The 25000-nt window shown below is 39.0% G+C and overlaps 1 protein-coding gene, 1 long non-coding RNA gene and 1 pseudogene across 2 annotated transcripts in view; 2 read left to right on the plus strand and 1 right to left on the minus strand.

Moving 5' to 3' along the window:
- The window catches only part of LOC146472711 (uncharacterized), a gene marked incomplete at its 5' end in the record, with an annotated part of 60189 nt that extends 50261 nt beyond the window's left edge, over positions 1–9928 (plus strand). The window contains 2 exons of the mRNA XM_085119201.1: positions 8099–8187; positions 8427–9928. Of these exons, the coding sequence (XP_084975327.1) occupies positions 8099–8187; positions 8427–8844 (507 nt within the window). The remainder of the gene's footprint in view (positions 1–8098; positions 8188–8426) is intronic.
- LOC146472701 (uncharacterized) overlaps positions 1–25000 on the plus strand; it is a 296231-nt gene that overhangs the window by 183805 nt on the left and 87426 nt on the right. The gene's annotated exons all lie outside the window — the stretch shown is intronic.
- LOC146472715 (uncharacterized) lies at positions 12615–14715 on the minus strand (annotated as a pseudogene).

Here is a 25000-nt window from a genome sequence, read left to right on the forward strand (position 1 = left end):
ACTAAACTGTCCTGTCCACAAACAAAGAAACTCTCGTTTGCATCCGCTGGAGACAAAAGCTGTCTACAGGAAGGAGCTTCTCCACAGTCTATCGAATTTTCTCTTGGCATCTACAGATACCGAGTGCTGTTATGGATTTCGTTCTGCAGATCTGTGTGGATTTCCCTCAAACTCATTGAGTAATTGCATTAGAAAGTCATCATTTTTGTGATCAGGTCGAAGGTTGTCCGCCATGCTGCATGCTGTCTTGGGTTTCTTTCTTCAATTCTTTTTCGTAAAAATTAAACTGAAAATTCAGGGTGAATTGGGGCTTGCGTGGCCTTTCTTTCCTGCGTTCATTATACAGCCATTGCTGCTTGTTTTTCGATTTCTTCATGCAAGGTGCACCGAGACCCAACATGTTTTGGTCAAGTTTGTTTACCTTCAAAGTCCTCCAAATTATTCAAACTTTGCGCCATTTATATAGCCAATCCAATGGTGTCTTTGATTTCTTTGTTTCATACTAACCAATCATAAGTAGTAAAAGAACTAGCTGGGCTTGAAAGTGAGCCAAAAACCTGGGGAAGAGCAGAGACAATCACAACAATTTCGCGCTTGCCCCGCCCAATTTTATTCAAGTGTTCAGGTAAAATACGCCCTTTCTTGAGCATATTGATGAACAATAAGGGAAGAAATTACGATCCTTTTCCAGTTTATTTTCTCCTGTGTGGGTCATGTTTTTATTTTACAACAACAGAGCAAATTTAGTTCTTTTCCCTTCAACCACCGAACGGCCACCATGTTTGAACTTTAATATAAATTTGATTGGACCAGTGGGGACCCTATTTATAGGGAACCCCGGCGTTTAAGGTTGGGAAATGCTGCTTGCACTCTCTCCTTAAGCTGTACTGCATTTACTTTTCCTCACTCATCACCTAGCTCTTGTACTTTCTAGGTATAAAATCTCACCAAATCTGAAAGCATAAGTACTGCAGGCTCATCGACTGGAAGATAGTTGTCAATATAAACAATCTGCTATGCCAGTGCAAGGTCATCCAGCTCGAGTGATGTATCATTGGCAGGCTTTGAAGCCTGTTGTTTAAAAGCCTTGGCCTGATTATACAAGCCAACTAAGCACTTGCCTCAATGGCAATTAAATCACTAACAGACATTTCAGGAATACGTTTTCTCTCATTCAGAAGAGTGACACACTCTCTGATTTTTGGCCAACATCAAGGGTTGATGCCCAATGAAGATTGCTGGGACTATCGTATTCATCACAGAAAAAAACATTCGCTTTGGGGAGTATAACATTATTTAATAGATTGTCTAGCTTTGAAAGGACTAGGGGGAATTTCTACCGTTTCATCTATTCTTTCCTCTGCTGCAACTTCAGCTAATTTTCTTTTCTTTGGATACTGTAGCTTAGTGTTATTAAGTTTTCTAGACGATTTGTTCCAGGAGGCTTTGTTTTGGAGTAGCATTTGTTTGATTCCTTGGTTTTCATCTACTCAACCCACAGCTAGTCACGTTAAGGTGGTTCAATAATCTAAAAATGGACTTTTTGGCTACATTTTTTCAACAGTTACATTTATAGTCACATCATTTTGAATTTTCCACAAAGTGAAGGTCTAAAAAGTGTTTCTTTTCTCTACCTTAGGGTGCATGCCTCAAATTCCAGAGGAGCCACATCCTCTAAAAATCCCACACCCTTTTCCGAATGCCAACTGATTACTATTTGTGGCAAATATATCTCTGCTCTATTTCTTGCTATGGAGTTAACATTTTCCATTCTTGTAGTGCCCATTGACAGCTGTGCAATGACCTTTTTCAGACACATACTCCAATACAGTCACTAACTGTCCCTTTTCAAAGGAGACAATGTAAGTGTTCAAGGTTCTTTCGTATAAAATACAATTACTCAGGTTAAAAAACATCAAGTGATACAAATTGGTCATTGCACAGTTCTAATAGTGAGTAAAAATCTGTGAAAATTTCATTGAAATATCTAGAATATTTCTCGAGATATCACTGACACAAGATTAAAAATCCTCAGTAATAGGGAAAATGAGGAAAATGAAAATAAAGTGGACCAGAGTCTTTCTGGAAGGAGTTTAGAATCTTGGCTAGCCTTAAGAGGCACCAGCCTCATAGTGCATACCCTCCAAGGCATCTTAGTGATCTATATATCCTTCTTGTAGTTGCGAAACTGTTTCCGCCTTCCATGCTCTTCTGCCGTGAATGCCAAATCCGGTTGTAATCAAGTTTTTTGCACGCCCGGGTACAATGGCTCCTGGCTCAATTCCAAGCTCTTGTAGGACAGAGTTGATGGAGTTTGCACCATCATTGAAGTGAGACACTGCTTGAAATGTTGCAAGCTCCACCACTGTTAAACCAGAGTGAGTTTTTTTAATTGCCCACTGCCAGTGCTTTGATGGCCTCATTTTGGTTCTGAGTGTCTCTGCGAAGACAGCGTGCAAGAAGATCTTCATCAGACAAGGCTTCAAATAGCATTTGCTACAGCCTTTGGAAGTGAGTGTTCATGCTTATTATCAGATGTTCCTTTGATGTTCCAATGTCTCTCTGAAATCCACACCAAGAGGTTTTTCCATCTGGACAAAGGTCATGATCTGGAATCTCATCCATTGACTGACTGTGATGCCAGATTGCCATCGCAGCATTCTGCTTGACTTCTAAGTTATGGGTGTTATCTCTTATAGTATTTCGATAGTAAACTTGGAGTTTGTTTATGCGAGATTCTGATATCGCACAATTGTCACTAAATAAAGGAGGACTGTGCAATCAGAACTTAAAGAATCTCGTAAAGCACCTATGCCATCTCCGTTTATATCTTCAAGGTTGAATGTTACTTCCCTCCAGAAATGAATACCGGTGCCAATTGTGTCCATGTCGGATCCCTCAAGCCCCTTTCCAGGGTCATTCTTCTTCTCATTCCTGGAGTTAAACACGAAGGTTCGCTATAAAAGGAATGCCTCCCTGGGAACCTCAAGCTCATTTGTCAATCACCTCTGACGAGTGAGGATCAAATCCAATGTGGTGGCCAATTCAAACACAAGAAAGGTATTTCCAATTTGGATTTAGGTGTTTTCTTTCACTTTTTCTTCCCTGAAACATGAGGTAAAATTAACTATGATTGACAATCTCCTTCTGTAGATCACTATTTTACTCGACTAATGTCATATTGACGAATCAACAGGATGGTTAACCGTAAATTATGGAGAGATCGGGAAGATTGAAAAGCCTTGAAGGAAATCGTCATCTACACTAGGGAAAACGTTATGATTGCACTGCACATGTATTATTTGAGTATCTGCTTTGTTTCCTTTGTCTAAATTTCTATATAATATCGTGTTGCTGTAGGCGACCCCATTACCTTGGACATAGCTTACAAACAGGATAAGGTGCAGGGCAAGGATGGTATTTATATCACAAACAGCTTGCTTTTCTTTTGTTACTGTAGCAATAGTGGTGTCAATAAAATTTTGCAATTTTGTGGATTGTTGTTCCACTCCCCCCCCCCCCCCCCCCTGTTTGCTCCTTTTCATTAGGTCACAATGGACCTACAACCGAGTGAACATATTTTGTGAAAATGATTTATTGTGACTGGCAGCGTCTGCAATATGGCACCCTGTCAGGATTTGGCCATCTTTTATGGACCTCTTCCACAACACAGATTGGCATCACCTCCTGGATATCTTTGATGTAACAACGGAGGGCTTCTTTCCTTGAGAGATAAACAGGGTCATTCCGTGGCCTTGTGCTTTTTATAAGGGTAAAATATTTTCTGTAATCCCCCTTGCGTTTAGTGTGATTTGTGTGCCGTGCTTGTCCATGGGCTCTCAGCTCTCAGTCGTGCTGGCAAGTTTTCTTTGGCTGAATTAAAAGGCACGTTTGGCCAATAAACACAGAATGTCGGCGAATCTTGATGTCGTCCACATGAGGACCACTCTCCGAAGACACAAACTCATGCTGTAGGTCATGAAATTAGCGTGGCATAACGGTGTCTTCTGCATTGGTTGCTGGGACAGATCTGCTTTCTAAAGAGAAAAACATAAAGATCTTTTTCTAAGAAAGTGGCCTGTAATTGCGTTCATGAAGCGATCTCTGTGAATAAAACCGGAACAATTTGCGGAGGCCGTTGAAATGGCGCCATCAGTGGTGTCAATGTCTAATCGAACTTGTTATCATTTTATGCAATGGTGAAGTTAAATAAATTGTAAACCTCCGAAGTTGTAACAAGGCAACCTACCCAATCCAAAACAGCAAGATATATCCTCATGTCATATATCTGGTCGCCAAATTGAATTCTCGTAGGGGCATAGATCAAGATGACCACACAAAAGGACTTGATGTAAAACTTGTCTCGCTACTGTAGTAAATGATGGGAAAAGTACATAGATCAAATTCATATAATTGATGAAAGGTTAACACACTTGATGCTCCCCGCCCTTAAACACTTACACACCTTATTTCCTTATTACACATTTATTCATTCATGTACACAATTTTAAAATCAGTATAACTCAAGTCCACAGGGACTAAAGTTTTGTGCTATTGTAATTGGATTCTAACCAGGAGATAATCATTTGGATTCTTGTAGTTTGTAAGCCTCCACTGCCTTGGGGTCGGTCAAGGGCTTTGCACCTGGAGTCTTGGTGGCACAACTCATGCTTTTCTTGTAGTAAACGAAACACAAATATGATATATGCTATGAGATTAGTGACTGCCTCACACACATCTTATGTATATGTGAATCCATAGAGAAGTACATGTTTATATTGTTATACATATTGCTAATTTGGATACTGGAAAAGAAGTTGTCCATCCACCATCACTTGATAATGGTCCACAATATTTAGCAGCTACTCTTGAAATCCAGCCGCAGTCCCATCATTGTTCTTCATGGCATAGTAGAAATGGGTTTTTGTTGCTTTTGCTGTTATGTGAAACATAAGACATACACTTTTCAATTACAGTACCTTTCTGTCCGTTTCTCATTTCATACAAGTTAATCTCATGCTGTGCAATGTTTTAGCTTTGTTAGATAGTTCTGCAAACCATTTTATCCCTTGGTCATGTTGTGTTCCACTGCAAATGTTTTTCATATCTCTTGCCACTCCTTTCGTACCTACGACAGCAACCATTAGGTGGAGGATGATATGTAAAGTTTCTAAATGCAATGTGTTATGGGGGGGGAAAGCATGTGTTTCAGTCTTGCTATAAGCTAGACAGGCCAAGAACTGTGCATAAAGTTGTAGTCAAGTCATAAAACTACCCACCTTGATTTTCTATCAGGTTTGTGATCAACTCCTCGGTCATGAGTACCTCTCTGCTTGGGGCACTACGTTCATTTGCACGGCTCCAGTTGCCGACACCAATAATTTTTCTTGTTGCTGTAGAAACCAATAAAAATTACCAATACTAACAGTTGTGATATAATATCAATAACAATTGTTACAGAAAACAAATACCAGTCAATAGCAAGGGGAAACGGTGAGGGAGTCGACTGAAAAGCAAAGTAGAAATAAAAATTGAGCACCACTGTTTCTAAAAACACACAGATGCAGCCTTCATAGCATTACTTCATAGAAATAGCTGACACAGTGGAGTGCATTGCTGATCGGCTAGAGTCATGACGGGCATCAGTGATGATACACTGGAAAGAGGAAGAAAACATTACATGGATTCATGTTATGCCTTGTCAATATCAACTTAGTTTACTTACATCACCATTCACGGCATAGTTGTGCGTTCCCTGAACCTCACTTCTGGTATCTGCCCTCTGACAAGCCCTGAAGGTAATGTAAAACAACGCTGACATCCCAAGTTTCTGAATACCTAGGTAAAGGATATTTGCCAATTAATTTGCTGTAACAACAGCAGTCATACCTTTGACAAGATATTTTTTGACCTTTTTGAAGCTTCAGATCATTTGATCGTGCTGTTGCACCCGAATTGTTCCAAATACTAGTGTTCCCTCTTTTCCGACAGGCCCTCACAATGTACTTCTTCTTAAGCTCATTTAGTTTTGTTTCATTTGGCTTTGCGTCACGAAGAAGTTTGCGCACAAGCTCTGCCAATTGTGTATCGATGTCTGGTCCTTTCTTATCTTCAAGAGCAAGATCTTTTGTGAGCTTCTCAAGTATGGCCGCATGAGGGATCTTTGTCGTCCGAGACCTTGGACTCAGCCGATTTCTATCTTTTCTTTTGTCTTCATCAGCTTTCCTAAATTGGCAAAGCCTGTCCAAATTGAGTCTGTCAAACCAGCGAAAGCCGTAAATAGTGACGATTGTAAAATATCTGACAGCTGAGTCATGTTAACAGTCTGAGCTGATGTTGATGGGCTAGCGGTTTTCCTGCCTTTTGTAGTGGAAGCGGTTTTGTGCGTTTGACTTGTAATTACCGCTTTTTCTGACTGTTTCGAGACCTGTTTTGGTGTCATTTTTGGGATAGCTGCCTTTTCTCCTCCCCTCTTCCTTTTGACCAAAGGGGAAACACGGCTGTGATTGTTGAGCGCATTAATGACCTCAGAAATATTTTCATCATTTGCCTGGCATTCAGCTACTCACTGTGCCGATGTCGTCTCACTTAGGCGGCTAACATTCTCATTCTTCATACTGAAGAGATCTTCAAGATTTGACAAAGTAGAGATCTTCAAACTCATAGAATTCACTATGTTCTTGGCGTGAGTGTTGTGTTGTTGATGTTGTTCACTCCAACGAGTACGTATGAGATAAGAAAGGTGTCAGAGGTGCTTAGACCATGACCCTTCGTGATTTTCGCTGCAGAAAAGGCGTCAAACCTAAAGTCACCTAAAGACAAAAAACCATCTATTCCGCAGCTAAAAGCAGTTATGTTGTCTTTCCCTGATCAAAGCATACAAAGCACTGATCATGGGCATCCGCAAGCAATCTCATGGGATCTCCTGGCATGGTAACGAGGTAGAATTTTTTATAGACACATTTGGATGAAAATAATAGTGTCTCTTAAGTGTTACCACCACAATGGTATATCTATAGAAATTTTCTATAGACATTAAGCTAATACTTTCTAGATTTCTTAGAAGCATCAGTTCTCTTTCCTTGTACTTCTTTCTTTCCTTTTCCAGTTTTTCTACTTTTTTCATTTGCTCTCCACAGTTCATGGTTTCACCACTGGATGTGTAGTAGCACTATACCGGATAAAGCACACACTCGTAAATTGAATTTATGCATCATTCTTCCACGGAAAAAGAGGGGAAAAAGCAGACTAAACCAATATCATTTATTTAAGGCTATCTTTTTCGGCGGTGTGTAATCTTCTTTTGAACAAATTTCCTTGTCTTGCTCCGCAGATTTCTGGTTGTGTCTGGCATATGAAAGTGCCTGGCGTAAAACCTGTTGCCAGGCAATTGTCAAACACTGGAAACAAACGTTGTAGACATGGAACTGTACTGCCGACACATTGTGACTGGCTTTTTAAAGGGAAGCAACAGTTTCTTGCTTTTTCACACATGTTTTCGGTATGGTGCTTTTGCACAGGCACACATTTCCAGTGTAACCTGTGGACCGTGCTTCTCTCCCCTTGTATAAACAAACATTCCCCCAACAGGTGGAACGAGGGCCATTTCTGGGGTTCCATTGCTTGTAAACACAGTACATAATGGTACAGAAAAAAAACTTGAACATCGACTTGCAGCAATTTATGGGTCACAACGAGGGTGGTAACACTCCTGGCAGCCGTGGATTTAGGCGGGAATTTTGCATGGCCAAGGAACAGGAATCAGACATACGCAACAATAGATACACACGGATAGCATCACCAGAAATCAGGGACATTTTGAGCTCGTTAGCAAATATCAGCAGTATATCGTTTTACAGAAAAATTCAATATAGCGGAAAGAAACGTATTTCGAACGCTTGTTTGCATAATTTGAGTTCAGTTGATGTTCTTTTTGGCGAGAATAAAAGAAAAAGATGGTGTTCAAGTCAGTCTTCCGGAATATTTAAAGCAGAGCGTGTTATCATAAGTCGGGGTGACCCCCAATTTGTTCGTAAGTTAAGTAGTGCGAACGAAGTAAGGCAAGGCTGTTATTAATTAAGCCCTTATATTTTTCAAGGGAACCAAATACCTTGTGAAATGGAAAGGCTTCAGCTCATTCGAGAGTACTTTGGAGCCTGAAGAACACCTTTCCCAGGTTTTGTTAAGGTAATTTTATTTCACAACCTTTGAGCTTATTTGATTGTTTCTGTACAGTAATCTTATAACTTATATGCTTGGGCTCATGCATACGGATATTGGTGTAGTAATAATAAGTAAAAATGAAAACCTGGTGACTTTACGTTGAACGCTATTCATAAGGGATACAAATTAATGAAGCTGGTTTTCACTAATTTTGTAAGCTTGTACAATTTTCATTCCAAACTAAGGATTATTTTTTTTTGCAGGTACTTTGAGTCTCCAAAGCCACCACTGGACATTGTTCAGAACTATGTGGACAATTTAAGAGTAACCTTGTTGGAAACTCTCAGGCACAAAGGGGCAGTACTTTCAGTGTCACTGGAATTTCGACACAACATTTTTAAACATCTATTTTATGGGAAAGGAAAAATTCCAGAGGAAAGAAACTGGATGTTATATGAAAAAAATGATTTTGTTAGATGTAAGCTTCCAGATAAGTGGAGTTGCTTGTATGATCAACATGGAGATGAGCCTAGAATTAATTTTCCTATCAAAATGAGGACATTTCTTACCCAATCTCCAAAAACATATCATAGGGTAAATGATGTTATTGCTGAGGTCTCAACGGCTTACACTGAAAAAAATTCAATCAGGTTTATTGAAATCACAGCATCATGCAACTAGTGGAGTCAAACGGATGAAATTCAATTATATAATGATTATTTTGATAACACAGTAGCAAATAACGTTGAAATAGTAAGGTAGTTTTCTTTGTTTGATGCTAAAATCTGCTTACATGGTGCAGTGAATTGAAAAGACTTGTGATTGACAATTCATAATTTGGATGTAGTATACACTTTGATAGCTAGCTGTTCTGAAGAAGTATTATCAATTCTCTCTTTTTTACCTTTGTTAAGTTCTTGACTTGAAGATCCTTTTCTTTGATAATTTCCCTCAATTGCACAATGGTTTTGCTGTTGTAATCTTCAATGGAGGTTGGATCAGATGTTTTATCATCCTGATCATTCTCTGTTGCAGAAGTGCTTGCTAATGAGGCTCGCTGTTCTTTCTTTTTTGCAGTGATTCCAGTTTCCCAATAATCAAGTTTCCCTTTAGTATAAGTTCCTTTTTTGCCTTTCATGTTGCTGCAAATCCCACTGCCTACTTTCTTTTAGTAGAATATCTCTTACAGCGTCCCATTTGTTTGACTTGTGATACATAACTTGCTTAGCATCATCATTATTTTTTTCCACTCCTTGACCTGAAAAGTTTTTGAAGCAGCCATGGCTTTTGATAAAGAAAGGGATGTGGTATGGAATGATATGCATATAAGGAGTGACTCGTGGTCTCTCATATCGTGGTCGTTATTCATGCTTGGGAATTAGGAAAAAGAACTGGTGAAGGATCTCCATTTGGATCAGTAGCAAGGTGGTATATTTCTTCAAAGTCTATCCACACTTTTAACAGTGTCACATGTGTCTGGGTACAGAAATTCATTGAATCTTGAGGAGATTCCTTTAAGGAGTTTCTTTTTTTGAGACCCAAGTAAGCTTGGAAATTCTTTGATGTTGCTCTCTGAGCCATCTGCATTCTTTTTATTCCAAACTGCGAATGATATGCCAAGGTCATTGATGTTTTTCACCAATTTGGCAAGGTAGACTTCTTTGGGTCTCCCTCTTGACTTATTGAAGTCTTCTATTGCATCCCTTTCTAGCACCTCATCTATAATGTTTTGAAGGAGCTTGTCTGTTATTCTCAAAAACAAAATGCAATTCATCAGCAATTACATTGTCGAGTGGTATGTTTAAAAGTGGCTCATTAATGCAGCCATAGTTGTCTTTGCTACATTGACAGAGCCTTTTGATTTCTTGTAGGTCCCTTTTGAATGGTGCCTTGTTGTAATAGTCAGATAGTTTGCTAGTATCCCACCTGTCGTCCTTAAACATTTTACACCACAGACATTCATAATCAGCAGTTGCTAAGTTCATACCCATGATCATCAATAGGAATTTCATGTCACCACCTAAGAAAAACTTTAATTTGATTTATTTTCCGTCAATGGATATACTTTGTTTATCTATAAGCTAATTCACTTCTTGAAAAAAAAAAGGGGTCAGTGAGGTTTTCATTGTGTCATATTTTTCTGGCTCATTAAGTATTTCTAGTTTACTATTGCTTTTGGAGGACATGACACTTTCGTTTGCTTGTAACAGTCCAAATGAAAACATCATAAAATTTGTCGTCCTTGACATCCGTGCTCCATCAGCACTAATTTTCACTTCAATTGGAGTGTCGTGTAGCTCTGGCTTGTTATTGAGAAGCTGCTGAATGTGTTTCAGTGTAGCAGTAAAATTAATGGCTGCTCCAGGATATTTTCCTGGTGTTCTCTCTATGTGGTAGGTTTTATATAGATCACTTCGTAACTGCTCTATGAGATACGATTATGGAAGATCATCTGTATGTATTGTCATTTCGTGATACACATCATCACCAACACAAAATTTGTCCAATAAAAAACAGTATTTGTTCTAATTTGTTGTTGTCTTCCTCTTGCAATGTTTCGAAGTAGTCATTTTCCCATGTAAGCAAGTGAGTATCCCCCTTTTCATCACTCAGCTTTACCTGGGACAATTTCAGACCAAAGCTTTCAGAAAACAGAAGGGCACATTGGATATTGTTTTTCAGAAGCTTAAGTTTTCTCCTTTTCTGTTTTGGTCCAACCTGTGTGACTTTTTTTTCCAGTTCATGTTTGGGCTGCCTCCTTAGACTCAAGGGCTTTAATATAGTCTGATAACTCTTTGTTGACTTCGCTTAGATCTGAGACATTCTCTTCCAGTTTGGTGATCTCTTGTCTCATTTCTTCATACAGCTTCTTTTTTTTTCGTTTTCCAAGTCGGTGTATGATTTTCTCCATTCTTGTAACTCCTTGTTAACCCTAATCGCCTCTGACTTCAATGCTTTTCTTGACTTCAGTTCTCCTCTTCTGATACATAAGCTGTACACTTTAGCGTCTAGTTTCTCTCTTTTCCTACCTGGGGTCTTTTTGTGTGTTGCTCTTACTGTTTGAGCCTTTTTCCGAATCAGCTCATTGAGGCATACATTTAGAGCGCTTTAGGCAAAACCATCCATCCACAACGGTCGCATTCAGTAGATCAATATAATTTACGTCTTCACGGGAAGTGGCTTCTTCGAGAAGATTTGCACCACTTTATTAAAAGAGGCGATGGAATTTTCATGCAGCAAATAAAATCATACTCCTGGGCTATTTGTCGCTTGGTATATTCCAAAGGAAAATTAGAGCTTAGTTTAAGCTTCCACTCATTTTCTTGCTTTTTATAATCGCTCAGGAAATCAGCCATCGTGACCTCTCTCTCTAACGGAAGTCGAGTTGCACAATTTCTATTTTCATAAAAACTACACAAGAGAAAAGCCTGGCACCCAATTTTCCCAGAAAGCCAATGGAGACGTCAAAACCAGTAAAATGGCAGCCAAATCGTGGCGAAGAAATTAGGTTAAATTCTGCTTGCCCCAATTTGGCAATTGGCTTGTACTTTTCAACAACAGTGTTAGTTTTAACCTCCTTTACAAACGTCATGCCATTATTCTGTCTGGACTTCTTCTGTTTGCCAGTTTTACAGACTGGACTATGGTGGCCCATCAGTGCCATGCATTTTATGCAGAAATTTCCCTTTTTTTTTTGTTTTTTCATTTTATATTTTAGTTACATTTTATTTTATTTTTTATTCCATTTCATTTTTATTTTCAGTTTATATTTTTATTTGTTTTTATTTATTTTTTTTTTTATTAAAAAATATTGTAAAATGAATTAAAACAAAATGAAATAAAAATGCCCGTTACCCAGGTGTGCCATAGCCCATGATGCATTGAGGTTGAGTAGTCGCCAGGGCCCGCTCTCGAACTCTTCAACAACATGACGGTGGCGCAGACAAGAAATTATGGCTGGAAAGGCCACGAGGAACTGAAGCAGGATTTGGAGGAATATGTTAAACAGAACCTGAAGAGAAAAGAGATATTAGATTTCATTTCCACTAAAATATCCAATGTATGCTTGGAGTTTCCGTACTCTCTGCTGTTTGCATTATTTCGATATCAAGCACATCGAGTATGAAATAGAACTGGACGACTGGAAGAATATCTTCGCAAGGAAATGAATGGCTTCGGAAATTTACTGGGTTATCGTGCCTTGCACAAGAAGATAAGAGAAGTTCACGGCCAAAAAGTTCCAAGGAACATGGTCTACGCTATGATGGAATTCGTTGATCCTAGCAGCCTCAAAGAACGAGGTGTCGGCAGCAAAATGAGCTCGAAAGGGTGTTTTTTCCTCAAAGGTAAGTGCAAGCTAAATTCTGTTACAATCATGAATGTGGACGTTCACATGCAAAAGTCATGTGTGGTTGTGATGAGGCTTTTTTTTTTTTGTCACACTGGACAAATTAACGTGGTCCCACTCGCATATATTTTTGGGCTTTCCGTGCGACTTCTGAGCTCAGCCTTTGAACAACAAGTTCTTGCTTATCAAGAATGTTACCCGTTTCGTTTTTAGCACCCCCGCCTTTCTGCCACATAAAATAAATGAAAACAAATAAAGTATGAACTGAACATAAAAAGAAAATGGAATAAAAGATAAAATAAAATGTGGCTAAAACAAAAAATGAAAAAAATAAAATGAAAAAGTCGAAAATTTCTGCATAAAATGCTATAGCACTGATGGGCCACCATACTGGACAAACCCATGTTGTTTTGCTGGTGTTTGGCATATGTTTGAGGTTAATGCAAGGCAAGTGAAAGAACTGGCATTGTGACACTCTAACAGCTTGTCAGTTTCACTTAGCTTCTGTTTACAAATGCAAATGGAATCCAAGCTCAGGGCAGCTGAAGGCACTGCCTGTTTCTTGCCAGCTTGGGTGACTTGATGGAACCCTTGAACTCAGGCAGTGTTCTACAGTTAGGGCAGTACCATGTTTCAGGAATGCTGTCAATGCCTAAACATGATAAATGAAATTTGTCAATAGGGCATTTTGGGTTACAGCTGCTTACTGTGTTTTCACTAGTTACTGTTCGACAAAAACAAGCAGAATGGGTTTCTGTTTGTTGAACATTGTCAACGTGCTTCCTGGTATACCATCTCTTTAAAACTTCTGGCAATGCACAGGTGCTCCAAAAACTGGTCAGTTTTGGTAACACTGTTGCCCAGTGAGCATTGCCTGGGAAAACTCTCTGCTGCACAAGCTCAGCTTCCCCATCGTGTCAAAACGCACACACCACAAAGTCACAATACAACTTCTTGCTTGTAAATAACTGTTGCTGGACTTGAAAATGATACTGGTGGTTAGTCTTTACACTAAAGTTTCCATCACTTGCTTTTTCCAGGCAGGAAGAGGGTTTCCCAACATAGTTATCGAAATCACACTCCTCCATACAAAGAGGGTATTCCACTTCAACACAACCTTCTCCACAGCAGTCACATGAACACACAAAATCAGGAGTTGCATGTAGCCATGGATATTCCTCATTTATCATGAGGCAACATTTCTCAATTTTGAAGTTGATGTGTTCCTTCTTCATTTTCTCTTCATAAGCATTGATGGCATCTTGCTCATGTTTACAAGCATGAATTACTGCTTAAGTTTTCAGTTTGTTTAATTCTGGATAGCAGACAGACTGAATGAGAGCCTGAGAAGGCAAGGCAGGTTTGTCTGACATGCAGCCTTGCTCTGGGAAGCCTCGATTCTCCCAGCTCTGTGCTTGAAAAAACTGTTGCCCTTTGCTTGAGTGATTGTATCTCTCTCAACTTGTTTGATTTGCTCCTTTGTTATCTCAATCTTTACCGCATGGCAAGCTTTCAGTAGCTCAGGATAGCTGAGATTAAGGTGCTGCTTGTCAAAGAGATCACAAACGGTAGGCACAGACGGCTTTTGAGGATGTAGCTGTCTGCATACTCAGGTATACCAAGCTCAGAGCGATGGATTTGTTGCTAGACTTACTAAGTTCAGCATAAAATGCCTCCATTTCCGGTTTTGTAGGTGCCAGAATTTTCTCTGCCACATTTCGATTTGTAGAATTTTCAGGGCTAGAAACATTGGGAAGGCTATGATTTGTGGCATCTAAGTCACTTTTCATTTTTCTTGCAGACGTAAAGTTGATATCTTGAATCCTCACATATTCTACTTGTTTGACGTACATGGGTAGGAGCCATGAGCACTTCACATGGTGCAGGAAAGTTTGCCATTTGTTTTCGTCCTCGCTTCTAGATAAAAAAGCACGCTGGCTATATGCAAACAGGATTCCACAAGACCAGCTTTGCAACCCATACAATGAGCAGCCGTGACTGTTCCTTCTCTTTCCGTGATTATCCAACATGGAATGGGCGAGTCGTTCATGCGCTGAGAATGTCTCACCTCCGTCAAAACAACCATCTTGTTTGCCATGATGTGGCCTTGCACGCCTGCAATAAAACCAGAGACCATTTGGTTGAATGCTCTCAGACTTCGAAAAGCTTTAAACTGTTTCTGAGTGTAGAAGTTTGTCTCCAAAACGAGTTAACACAAGATATCTGTGGATTCGACCGGAGGTAAACAGTCAGGCTGAAGTAACAATGCTGTAAAATCCTGGTATTAATACAGCCAATCAGAGCACTCCATTCAGCTTTAAAATTGCTTGCCATATGATAAGTGCAGAATTATAGTCCACAATGCTCAAAGTCTTAAAAGTATGTAACTAAAATCTCATGCCTGATATCCTCTCTTCACCTGACATGTTGCATTGTCTGCAAAATTGAAAAATAAGGACATTAATTAACATTAATGTTAATATGCACTATTTGCAGCTGTAAAGTGTCCAAATTATGGACTGCAGACTGAGATTATTTGTGCCATAATACAATAAAAATTTCCAATGATAACAACACATGGCTGCTAAATGAAAATAAGAGTAGATTTTATCCAAAATAATGTCTTTTTCTGTATAAGCTAGCTATATGTAGTACATCGTCCAGTCAACCACTAAGAGGGAATAAAAAATAAGAATTATTAAAGAACAAAAAGCCGGAAACATATCAGTCATGTTAGGTTCACAAGGAGAAATACTTCATACAGTCTAGCATTTGATTTCCTTGCAATAACTTTCTAGACGACTTTTGGTGAAGTATTTACACGAGGTCATCATTACAGTTGCTAATGAGGAGTTAACAATCAGCATACATTTTGGATTCCATCATTGTAGGCGTCCACATGTATTAAAAGTTTATACTAGCAGTTCTCATTGAAAAGTGAGTGCTGTCGTTTTGAATTCAAATACGACAATGAGAATTCCAACAAAAATATGACTTATTTTATTTGCAAAATGACATGGTTACATGTATGTTCTTTGAGTATAACATTAATAAGTAACTATTGGTGTGGCTAAGGCTTTTGTTGGGATTATGCTTATAGTAATTGCTAAAAGTGGAAATGAAATATATTGGTTAACGAAAATGGAAGGTGTAAGGAATAACACTGTCTAATGGCCCATCGCCACAAAATGAGCAATCAATGTGCCCTTGATAAAATTTGTTGTAGTTTAAACAGTACTCAACATTGTTCTGCGAGGTGCCCACCTCCGGCAGCTCCTCTATTGAAAAACTATTGGCATCGGGTACCATTTTATTGGTTAGTGCATGTAATGCGGTCTCCATGACATAAGATGTGTCCATAAATCGACCGAATTCAATCAATTGAAAAGCAAAGCTGCAAGTGACATAAATGCACTCTGTCAGCCTCTAGAATTCTCACTGAAAGCTTCATGACCTTGATGAATGCTTCCTGTAATAGAAGTAACCATAATAGATCTACAAAAAGTGCCAAAACTGCCTGTAAACAGTGAAACCTTGAATCTGATCGACTGTATTTATAACTTGCTGTGAGGACATGCGATTTTCCCCTGAGCGAGCATGATTTTTTGCTGAGCAAGCACATGTCAATTTTTCTTATAAGGCAGCTGCTGATTTGCTAGAATTGGCTAGACTGCACCATATAGCAGGATTTCTGTTTGGCTGTTTCTTAATGTGAACCAGGGGTCGATGGCTTCAAGAATATGAAGGCTGCCTATTGGCAGCAATTACTATCACCAGGATAGCGGAAGTGGATCATCATATTCAGAGGATGTAGTAACAACTGTTGTTTAGCATCTATGCATATGCAAAAGGAAGATCAAACACAAGAGAAAAATTAACCTAACAATGGGTAAAAAGAACGAGCCATTAATCGCTGTTATGTTATTCCATTTACTCCATTTCATTGTTGACGTTTTTGAAGGATTTCTTCTCCCATTAAAAAAAAATTTAACGATCAGTTCAAAAGAAAAAGATCAAAGTCCTTGTCCTTGTGAAAAAGAAGAATCCAACGCTCGATATCAAGGACGTACTCACTTACCATGTTTGACCGAAGTTGCCCTTAGATGGGCATCAATTGATTCACTTCCGTCCTAGTCTTACTCATATTTCTTTCCGCGTGGGATAGGTCACTGATTTATCACATAGGACAAATTGAAAGGCAAAAATGTTTTAATACTATTAGATATTCTGGTCTTGAGATCATGTTGACTTTTCCGGATGGTGCTTTGGTGAATTTGAAGGCACCAGAATTGGAAATGTTGTGAAGAGTTGTTGGAAAGACTGCCATCCACTCGTTAATATCAAACACATAATCATCTTCTACAGCCTTTGGGGATGGAGTGTGGCATTTCTAGAAAGAAGTTGTTAGCTCTGCAACTTAAAGTGACATGAGACACTGCACTCAAGTGAAATACATGTAAAGGCTGAAAGACCAGAAAAAATACTTGCATAAATGCCCTCTGGAACTTGCAACTAAAGATTTTCATTTAATAGCTTGTGTCATATTTCTCAAAATCTTAATAAGCCTCCCCACTTAGACAAATTTTGGAGCAGCCATTCACATAAACTAAACCTTCCCCCTGGGAACTAGATGCTAACATAGAATAATTAAATATTAAGACCAGGAAATCATCTATGAGGCATTAGGGAGAAAAAATGCATCAATTCTCCTCTGGTAGTTTTTTCAGTACCTGTGAAGGTCCTTGTGTCCTTCCTTACGAGGAAGTCCGAATACCTGTTAATCAATAATTCATACATGTATATTAGCATATTCATTATCTTTGGATATAACGTCTTTTGTTCTTTGACAGACGTGATGTTTTTTTTTTTCATTTATGAAAGTTCCTCACTTGTTAAACATCTGGTCAACAGCTTCATGGGTGTGCCCAACCATAAGAAAATTAAGTTTTATCTGCAAAAACAGAAGTATGGATTAACAACATATTTTAATGAGTCCAGGCCTTTGCAAGTTGAAGCGAAGTTTAAGCATCCTAAAATTTGTGGGCAAGGAATTAACAACAAAAGGTTTTAATTTTATCTATCAGTTGTTTTCATGTGTAATTTCATTTATGTACCGAAAAATGTCAAGCATAACAAGACCGGTAAGGACGTTTAGAAGAAACTGGTTTTTGTTCTCCCTCCAGCAATTATCCATTTGCAAGTAGAGGGTATCTTGCAAGTCCCCTTCCATGCTGCTCATCTCCAATATTATAATATTTACAGTGAGATTTGGATCGTGGGGAAACTGTAACAGGTCAAAATAGCCTCTTGGTTATCTGCCATGGGTTAATACACAAGTTAAGTGGATCCGTAGCTTTATTGCACTGGCATAGGCATGTGCCATTACTATTATTCGTGGGAGGAGAAGTTTTACCTAATACAGGCCGTCTTTTGCAATGCAAGCGAAGTCATTGGGATACTCCCTATGATGGTAGTGCAGTTTTTTCTCTCTTTCCCTCTCGTGGCATGAATATAAAGAAAGCAATTTTGATTAACATAAGCCTTTTATTAGCTTTGTACAATACAACCTTTGTAAATGGGAAACTCGCAAGGGACTGATCCAAAATTATCTTTTAATTACCATTTTTCTGTGATCAGAGCTCCTGAAAAAAAGATCTAAATGCAATATATCATTGAATATTGGTATGGGATACAAATTTATAACATATACATGTATCAACAAATTGAATGATTGTTCATTGTGGAAATCAAACAGGTTGTCCAAACACTATCGCACATCCCGACATTTGCTTTGCGTTTTTCCTCACCCATTATTGTGCAGTAGTGACATCTTGTTAATCGGTTTACCTACAATAAAATTTAATTTACCTTCACAAAAATGTCAAGCATACCAAGGCCAGCAAGGACGTTTAGAACAAACTGGTTTTTGCCCTCCCTCCAGCAATTATCCTTTTGGAAGTAGAGGGTATCTGGCAATTCCTCTTCCATGCTATTTAGCTCCAATAGTATAATATTTGCAGTGAGATTTGCATCATGGGGAAACTGTAACAGGTCAAAATAGCGTTTTGGTTGTCTGCCATGGCTTAACCCTTTAAGTCCCACAGGAAACTGTTGTAGCATAAGCCCCTATTCTCGGGACCTGATTGGCAATGCAGAACCTAACTGTATTATTTCTAATATGTCTTGAAAACTGTATGATATCTCAAAAACTACAAAGGGAGAGACAAAACACTTAGACAAAAAATGTTCAGCAAGAAATCATCTTTAATTCTACACAAAGATTATATTGAATAGTGCACTAGGAAATGAATTTGAGTGAAGTGAAGATGCAAACCTAAGGAAAATGGCGCACTTCACACTGGTATTTACAAGGCCTTGGAAATAAAAAGGCCACAAAACCTTACATCTTGAATGAAATGTAAAATAGAACTTCAAACTTTTAAGAAATACCCTTTATGCAATGAAATAAATGTCAACAATGTCTGGAGTCGAGATTATGGGAATAAAATACACGTAAAACGTTCAGTCTGTTATTTGAATTTCGCGCTCTTATGACGTATTAGCAGAGGTAGTCATTGTGGTTGGAAAACAATCCAAACAAATACGCTTGCTGCAGCGCTGGCAGCCCATTGTAGTAAACTTTGTCCTTTGCTGAAGGTAATAGGCCTGTGGCCACCCCCTAAACGACCAGAGCTTAAATTGCCCATGAGGTCTTTGGCAAGTTCGACTCTAAATTCCAGTTGTGTTCTTGACTGGTGGTTCACGGCTTTCTGCTCCAAGAGAAATGAATTGACAATACTAACATCCACACAGAACCAGAAAAGATAACGCCAGCATTTCCTAGATTTTGTCACAACAGCATAATAGCCCCGCAACTGGTCGTGAAGGGCGACACCTCCCATGTTCTTGTTGTAGTTCTTCACGACTGGGACACTTGGTACTTGAATGATCGTTCCATCACGTTGCTTGCATTTAACTGTGTTGTCCCCAAACGGATTACTTTCAGTACTTAAAAAAATGGACAATTCTTTTGTCCTTCCAGGCGGTTGCCACGAGATTGCTTTTCCGCCGAAAAAGCAACTCCCCTTGCTTCAAGCGCTTCACTTGTGGATTTGTTGCTACAAGTTCTTTAGGAAAGTCTTTCCTGTTTGCTCATGCCGTTCCACACACATAAATGTTGTCTAGCAGTAGATCTTCAGCAAGCTTAACACTTGAGAAAAAATTGTCACAAAATACATGATGGTTTTTTCCTGTAATGTTCCGAGTTAAATCGAAAACAACGCGATAGCCCAAGTTCTGCTCTGTGGCGCCCTCTTGTGTTTTGCCAGTGTAGACTTGAAAATTACAAACAAAGTTGCTTGACGCTTCGGCCATTTCCCACACTTTTATTTTTTCGCTTAACTGGTTTCATAGGCATATATTGTTTCTTTCCAAGCCGTCCCTTGAACTTTACCATCGCTTCGTCAACGGATAGGTTTTTACCAGGCCGTAGTTCGGTTTGACAACATTCAACAACACGATCAAGAACGGGGCGCACTTTGAAAAGCTTGTCGTGTGCAGGGACTTGATTCGCACTGTTGTTGAGATGAAAATATTTCGATAATTTGTCGAAGCGATTTTTTGACATCACTTTTTGAATGGCCGGAACTTCAATGAGAGGATCGCTGCTCCAATACAGGCGAATTGCAGGCAACTGTTTTATTCCAAAGAACACTTGCAGTCCAAGGAACGCTTTCACTTCTTCCAGCGATGTGTCGAACCATTCCGGGTCTGGCTTCACAGCGATGCATTGCCGTGCAAACCTATTTGTTTCGCAAACAATCTGTTCAATCAGTTTCTCTGGGAACCTCAAATGAAAGAAATCAATCGCTGTTCCATCCTCTGCAACACCAGAAGTTGGCCCAGTTGCCACAGTAAATGGCGAAACGTCAACAGGGTTTGCGTTTTCGTTCCAAGTTTCTTCTTCTTCATCGGAGTCTGGGAAGTCTGAAATATCCTCGGTAGCAACAGCGGAAACAGAAATATCTGACTCTGAGTCACTATCGAGCCGAGCTTCAAATCTCGCTTGCCTTAATTCTGCAACAGCTACTCGATTATCTTCAGCAGATCAAAAAAAAACAGTCTTCTTCACTCTCGTTTTCGCTTGCAGCCGCCATATAACTTCGATCATATTTTTCACCGTGACGCTCAGTGAATACCTATGACGCATTTCACAGCAAATGAAAGCTTAAACCCTTTCCTATTGGTTGAAACACGAAAGACGCTCACAACAACAATAAAACGCTTCTTTTGATTGGTTAAATTCAGGTAGGTCTCAGAGTGCCATGTGGCACTATCGGGAATAAGATGCAGTCACGCAAGAGTGCCATATGGCACTATCAGGGCTTAAAGGGTTAATACACTAGTCAAGTGGGTCCATAGCTTTCTTGCACTGGTATAGGCATGTCCAATCACTATCAATCGTGGGAGGAGAAGTTTTACCTGATCCATGCCGTCTTCTGTAATGCAAGCAAGGTCATTAGGATACTTCTTTGCCTTGTCCCTATAGTGGTAGTAGAGTTCTCTCTCTCTCCTGTGACATGAATATAAAGGAAGCAATTTTGATTAAATATTTTATTAGCTTTGTACTGTATTTGTACAGCTTTGTACTGGGTATGTTGTACATACATTCATACAATAGTAGATTCCTTCATGGCTCATATGCGTACATGATGTCACATCTGGAACCAGTTGCCATCTGCTGTAAAAAATGTACCTAATGCATCATCCTTTCGGAGACTTTTAACTAAGTTAAATTTTAATGGCTGTCAATGCAGCAATTGCCTTTGCCTGATTTATTGTTATTTATTTGTCTTTATAGATAGATGTTATTTTTTAATTTATTTAGTAGTTATTATCTTTTTTTTATATTGTCAAACACTTTTATCATGAGCCTGTGGCTCGGGGGACTGGGAGACCACCCCCTGTGTATCTGACATTAAATAAATTACTTACTTACTTACTTGGATATGGCAATACCCAGTAGGGTTAACTGAGCATGGAGCATTAAAAACCACATAGCAATGCTCAGAAATTTGCGCAATGTGCCAGAAATCTTGTGGTGGCTTTATGCTCAGCAAAAGATCCTTTGTAGAGCTGTCGCATTTATACATTTCAATGTCTTCATCGTCACGTTCTTGGCTGAGGATGGATCACGCAATGACTTTGTTGCCTCTGTATGAGCACACAAAAAAATGGTGTTACTTGCCATGTGGACTGCCCTTTTCTCCTTACATTTCTCGTGATGGCAAACAACATCAGTTTTTCTCTTCACAACAATCGTCATGTTGTCCCGATAACTTAGCTAAATGGAAAATATTTCAATTTTTTTTGCCTTCCACTATCCTGACACAGCCATCTGGTGAATCTAGGCGAGGCTTCTTTGAGTTTGGCACATATAAGCCACCAATTTCAAAACCACATTCCTTGCATTTTTTGGGTTTCCAAGCATTGGAATACATGAAAGAACAACTCAGGCATTGTCCTCGACCTCAAGACGTCCAGTTTGGAGCTTTACCCTAGAGGTAAGTAATTAAAAAAAAGGAATCAGTAACAGCAAAAAAAGAGCATAACATATAAGGACGGTGCCTACTAATACAGAAGTATTTTTGTGCGGCTTATGACTATACCGGAAATGGCATCTTTGGCGATTTCCGAAAGGTAAAACAAGATAATTGTTGAATAGTTGAAACAAAATGCAAGTAGGCAGCCGCGTATTTTGCTAAAGTTATCTAAACTTAACATATATGTCAAACAGGCATTTCATTCTCATCTCAATTTGAAATAGACTTTGAGAATTGAAATTTTTAAAATCGCCGCTTTGACATTGGTCATCCTCACATCTTTGGAAATACCCATACAGAGGCTCAAATCTAGCAAAGCATGAGTGACAGTTTGCCATGAGTAACTTAAACACAGAAAATCTAACATTTAAGGAAAGAGATGAAAACAAAAAAAAGATTTGTTCATACTTAATATTACTACTCACCGCATTCATCGCCATTTGTAAAGTCCACTGGTTATTATTGTGTCATGCCAACCACTACATATTTATCGAGTGATTTCATTGGTTTATTGGAAACAACTAGATATTTATCGGATGATCCCATTGGTCTATTGTGTCGCTACAAGTAAGTACAGGAAGTGTCGTGGAAACCAATGAGGAGGGGACGCTTTGGAAGAGTGCCGGACTACAGCCAGTAGCAGCTTTCGTGTGTTGTCCCAGTTAGATGTCAAATTTAACATATGCGTCTCCCGGTTTTTGGACAATGGAATTTTCAGAGAGCCAAGAATATCCTCACATCTGGTCAAGGCAGCTTCAAGATTATCTGTGGAACAAACAGACTTTTTGATAATTTACAATAATAATAAACTAATAAAGTAATAGCATTAGGACAATCTCGTAGCTAAATATACACCTTTCATGTAAAATTAATAACATTAAACAGACAGATACATAAGAGACCCACTTTCTGTCGCCTTGTTGAGTAACCTTCCCGAAATGAAATGTCGTTGATTGTCTGCCAAAATGGGGTGTGGACGTTGGGTCTCTACACTTTGTGAAAGTTTTCTAGGAAAAATTTCCACACCCTATTTCTAAGATGTGAGGCGAGCTACAGTTTATGTTATGTTTTTCTGCGTGTTTCGCAAAGGAATTTTATTTTTGGTAATTAATGTTTACTTTAAAGGAAGTGTACAATTGTAGTTTCCCAAATACCTTCATGTCTAGCATATTCTTATAACTTACTGCTGTTGCGTTTGATTTCACCGTAAACCACAAAGTTCATTGCGGTACAGAATGCAGGTGTTCATTTCCAGTCCTTAATATTATCTTAGGGTGTTTGGGGGGGAGGGTGTACGAATTGTTACGTCAGTAGACAAAGACGCTTATCTCAAGGAGTGGCGTTGCGTCCGTCTCGTTTAGTGTTTACAATATGGCAAGCCTTAACAACCATGATGTTAGAGAACAAGAGCAGGGACTGGTGTATTTTATTACCTACAGTAGAGCAGATCTAGACAAAATACCGACAAGATTTGCCTTTTCCGAAGTAGTAGAGCAGGCATGGATGGCGGTCACAGGTGTAAAGTTGAAACAATGGGTTGTTGCGTTGAAATACCACTGTGATGCAAGTTCCTCTGAAGCACGGAACAGCTCCCATTTTCACATGGCGCTCAAGCTGGAGAAGCGAACAAGGTGGATGAGAATACGTAAGTTTCTAGACGATTCATTTGGCATCAAAGTCAATTTCAGCTCGCATCACAATACGTACTACTCTGCATAGAAATATACTACAAAGGATGACGCCGAGGCTGTACATTCCAATTGCCACCCAGATTTAAAGTGCTACTACGACGAAATTCGCGTCTTTCTAATCTAAGCCATTTTAAAACATGAACAAGTAGTCTGTACAAGAAGAAGAATACCGTTTACTATTTTCAAATATCTCTTTTTGTTCCGGAGATATTCAAGTTTTTAAAGTATGCAAATTAGCCAAGTGATGACGTCATAAACTCAACCGAATTTTGGTCAAATATTATGAAAGAAGATATCTCAGCCAATTTGTATCAGAAATGCTTGATTCTTTGCAGTGACATTGTTCTAGGTGCGCTCCAAAATATGACCTTATCAGTTTTGTTACCATGGCAACGTACTGGGTTCCAGTCCTCCCTGATACTTGAAGCTTTGCTGGCCACCTTTGGCGTTCTATTTTGATATTTGTTAATGGTGCATCATCTGCATGATCCAGTAAGCGTATAAATATGTTAGGTCGAGTTTGTGGCCTCTTTAAATCTTTTTCAAGCTGAAAATCACTAAAATATTAAAATCAGGTTGGAGGGGACTGGAAAAGAGTGAGTTGCCATGGGAACCGAATTTTTATAGCCGTAGGTGTACTGCCTTTAGAACTATTAGCCTGCCAGGTTTCAACGGTTGCTGCTGTAATTTGACTGAGATAGCTCTATGTATATACTTGATGTTACATTGAGTTGAGAGTATGACGTTATCAGTCCTCTCATTTACACATTTTACACATTTTTCAAACTTAAATATCTTCGGAACCAATGCAGATATTTAGAAACAGTAAGCGGCGTTTTTAATCTTTCTTAGAATTCTATGTGATAAACCTTAAAATTCAAGGGGTAAAAATTTGATCATAGTAGCACTTTAACAAGTGCACCACCTCCCAAAACAGAACAAGCTATCCATAATAACGAACGTAGAGGGAACAGTTCCGGCAAAAGGAAGAATCCTGCAAAGAAGGCACGAAAGTGTGGCCTTTCTGCCTATGGAGTCGCAGAATTGGTTCAGGCAAGGAAAATAACTTCGCGACTCCAACTGTATCCTGCTAAGTTTCTGCTACCCATTTATAAGGAGATTAACTACAGCAACAGAAAGAAATGGTTCTCAGTTAAGCCTGACAGGCGTGTAGTATTTAAAACCTCATTTAATTG

Source organism: Pavona decussata, unplaced genomic scaffold, assembly GCF_977016875.1.
Source record: "Pavona decussata unplaced genomic scaffold, jaPavDecu1.1 SCAFFOLD_98, whole genome shotgun sequence".
Taxonomy (NCBI): domain Eukaryota; kingdom Metazoa; phylum Cnidaria; class Anthozoa; order Scleractinia; family Agariciidae; genus Pavona; species Pavona decussata.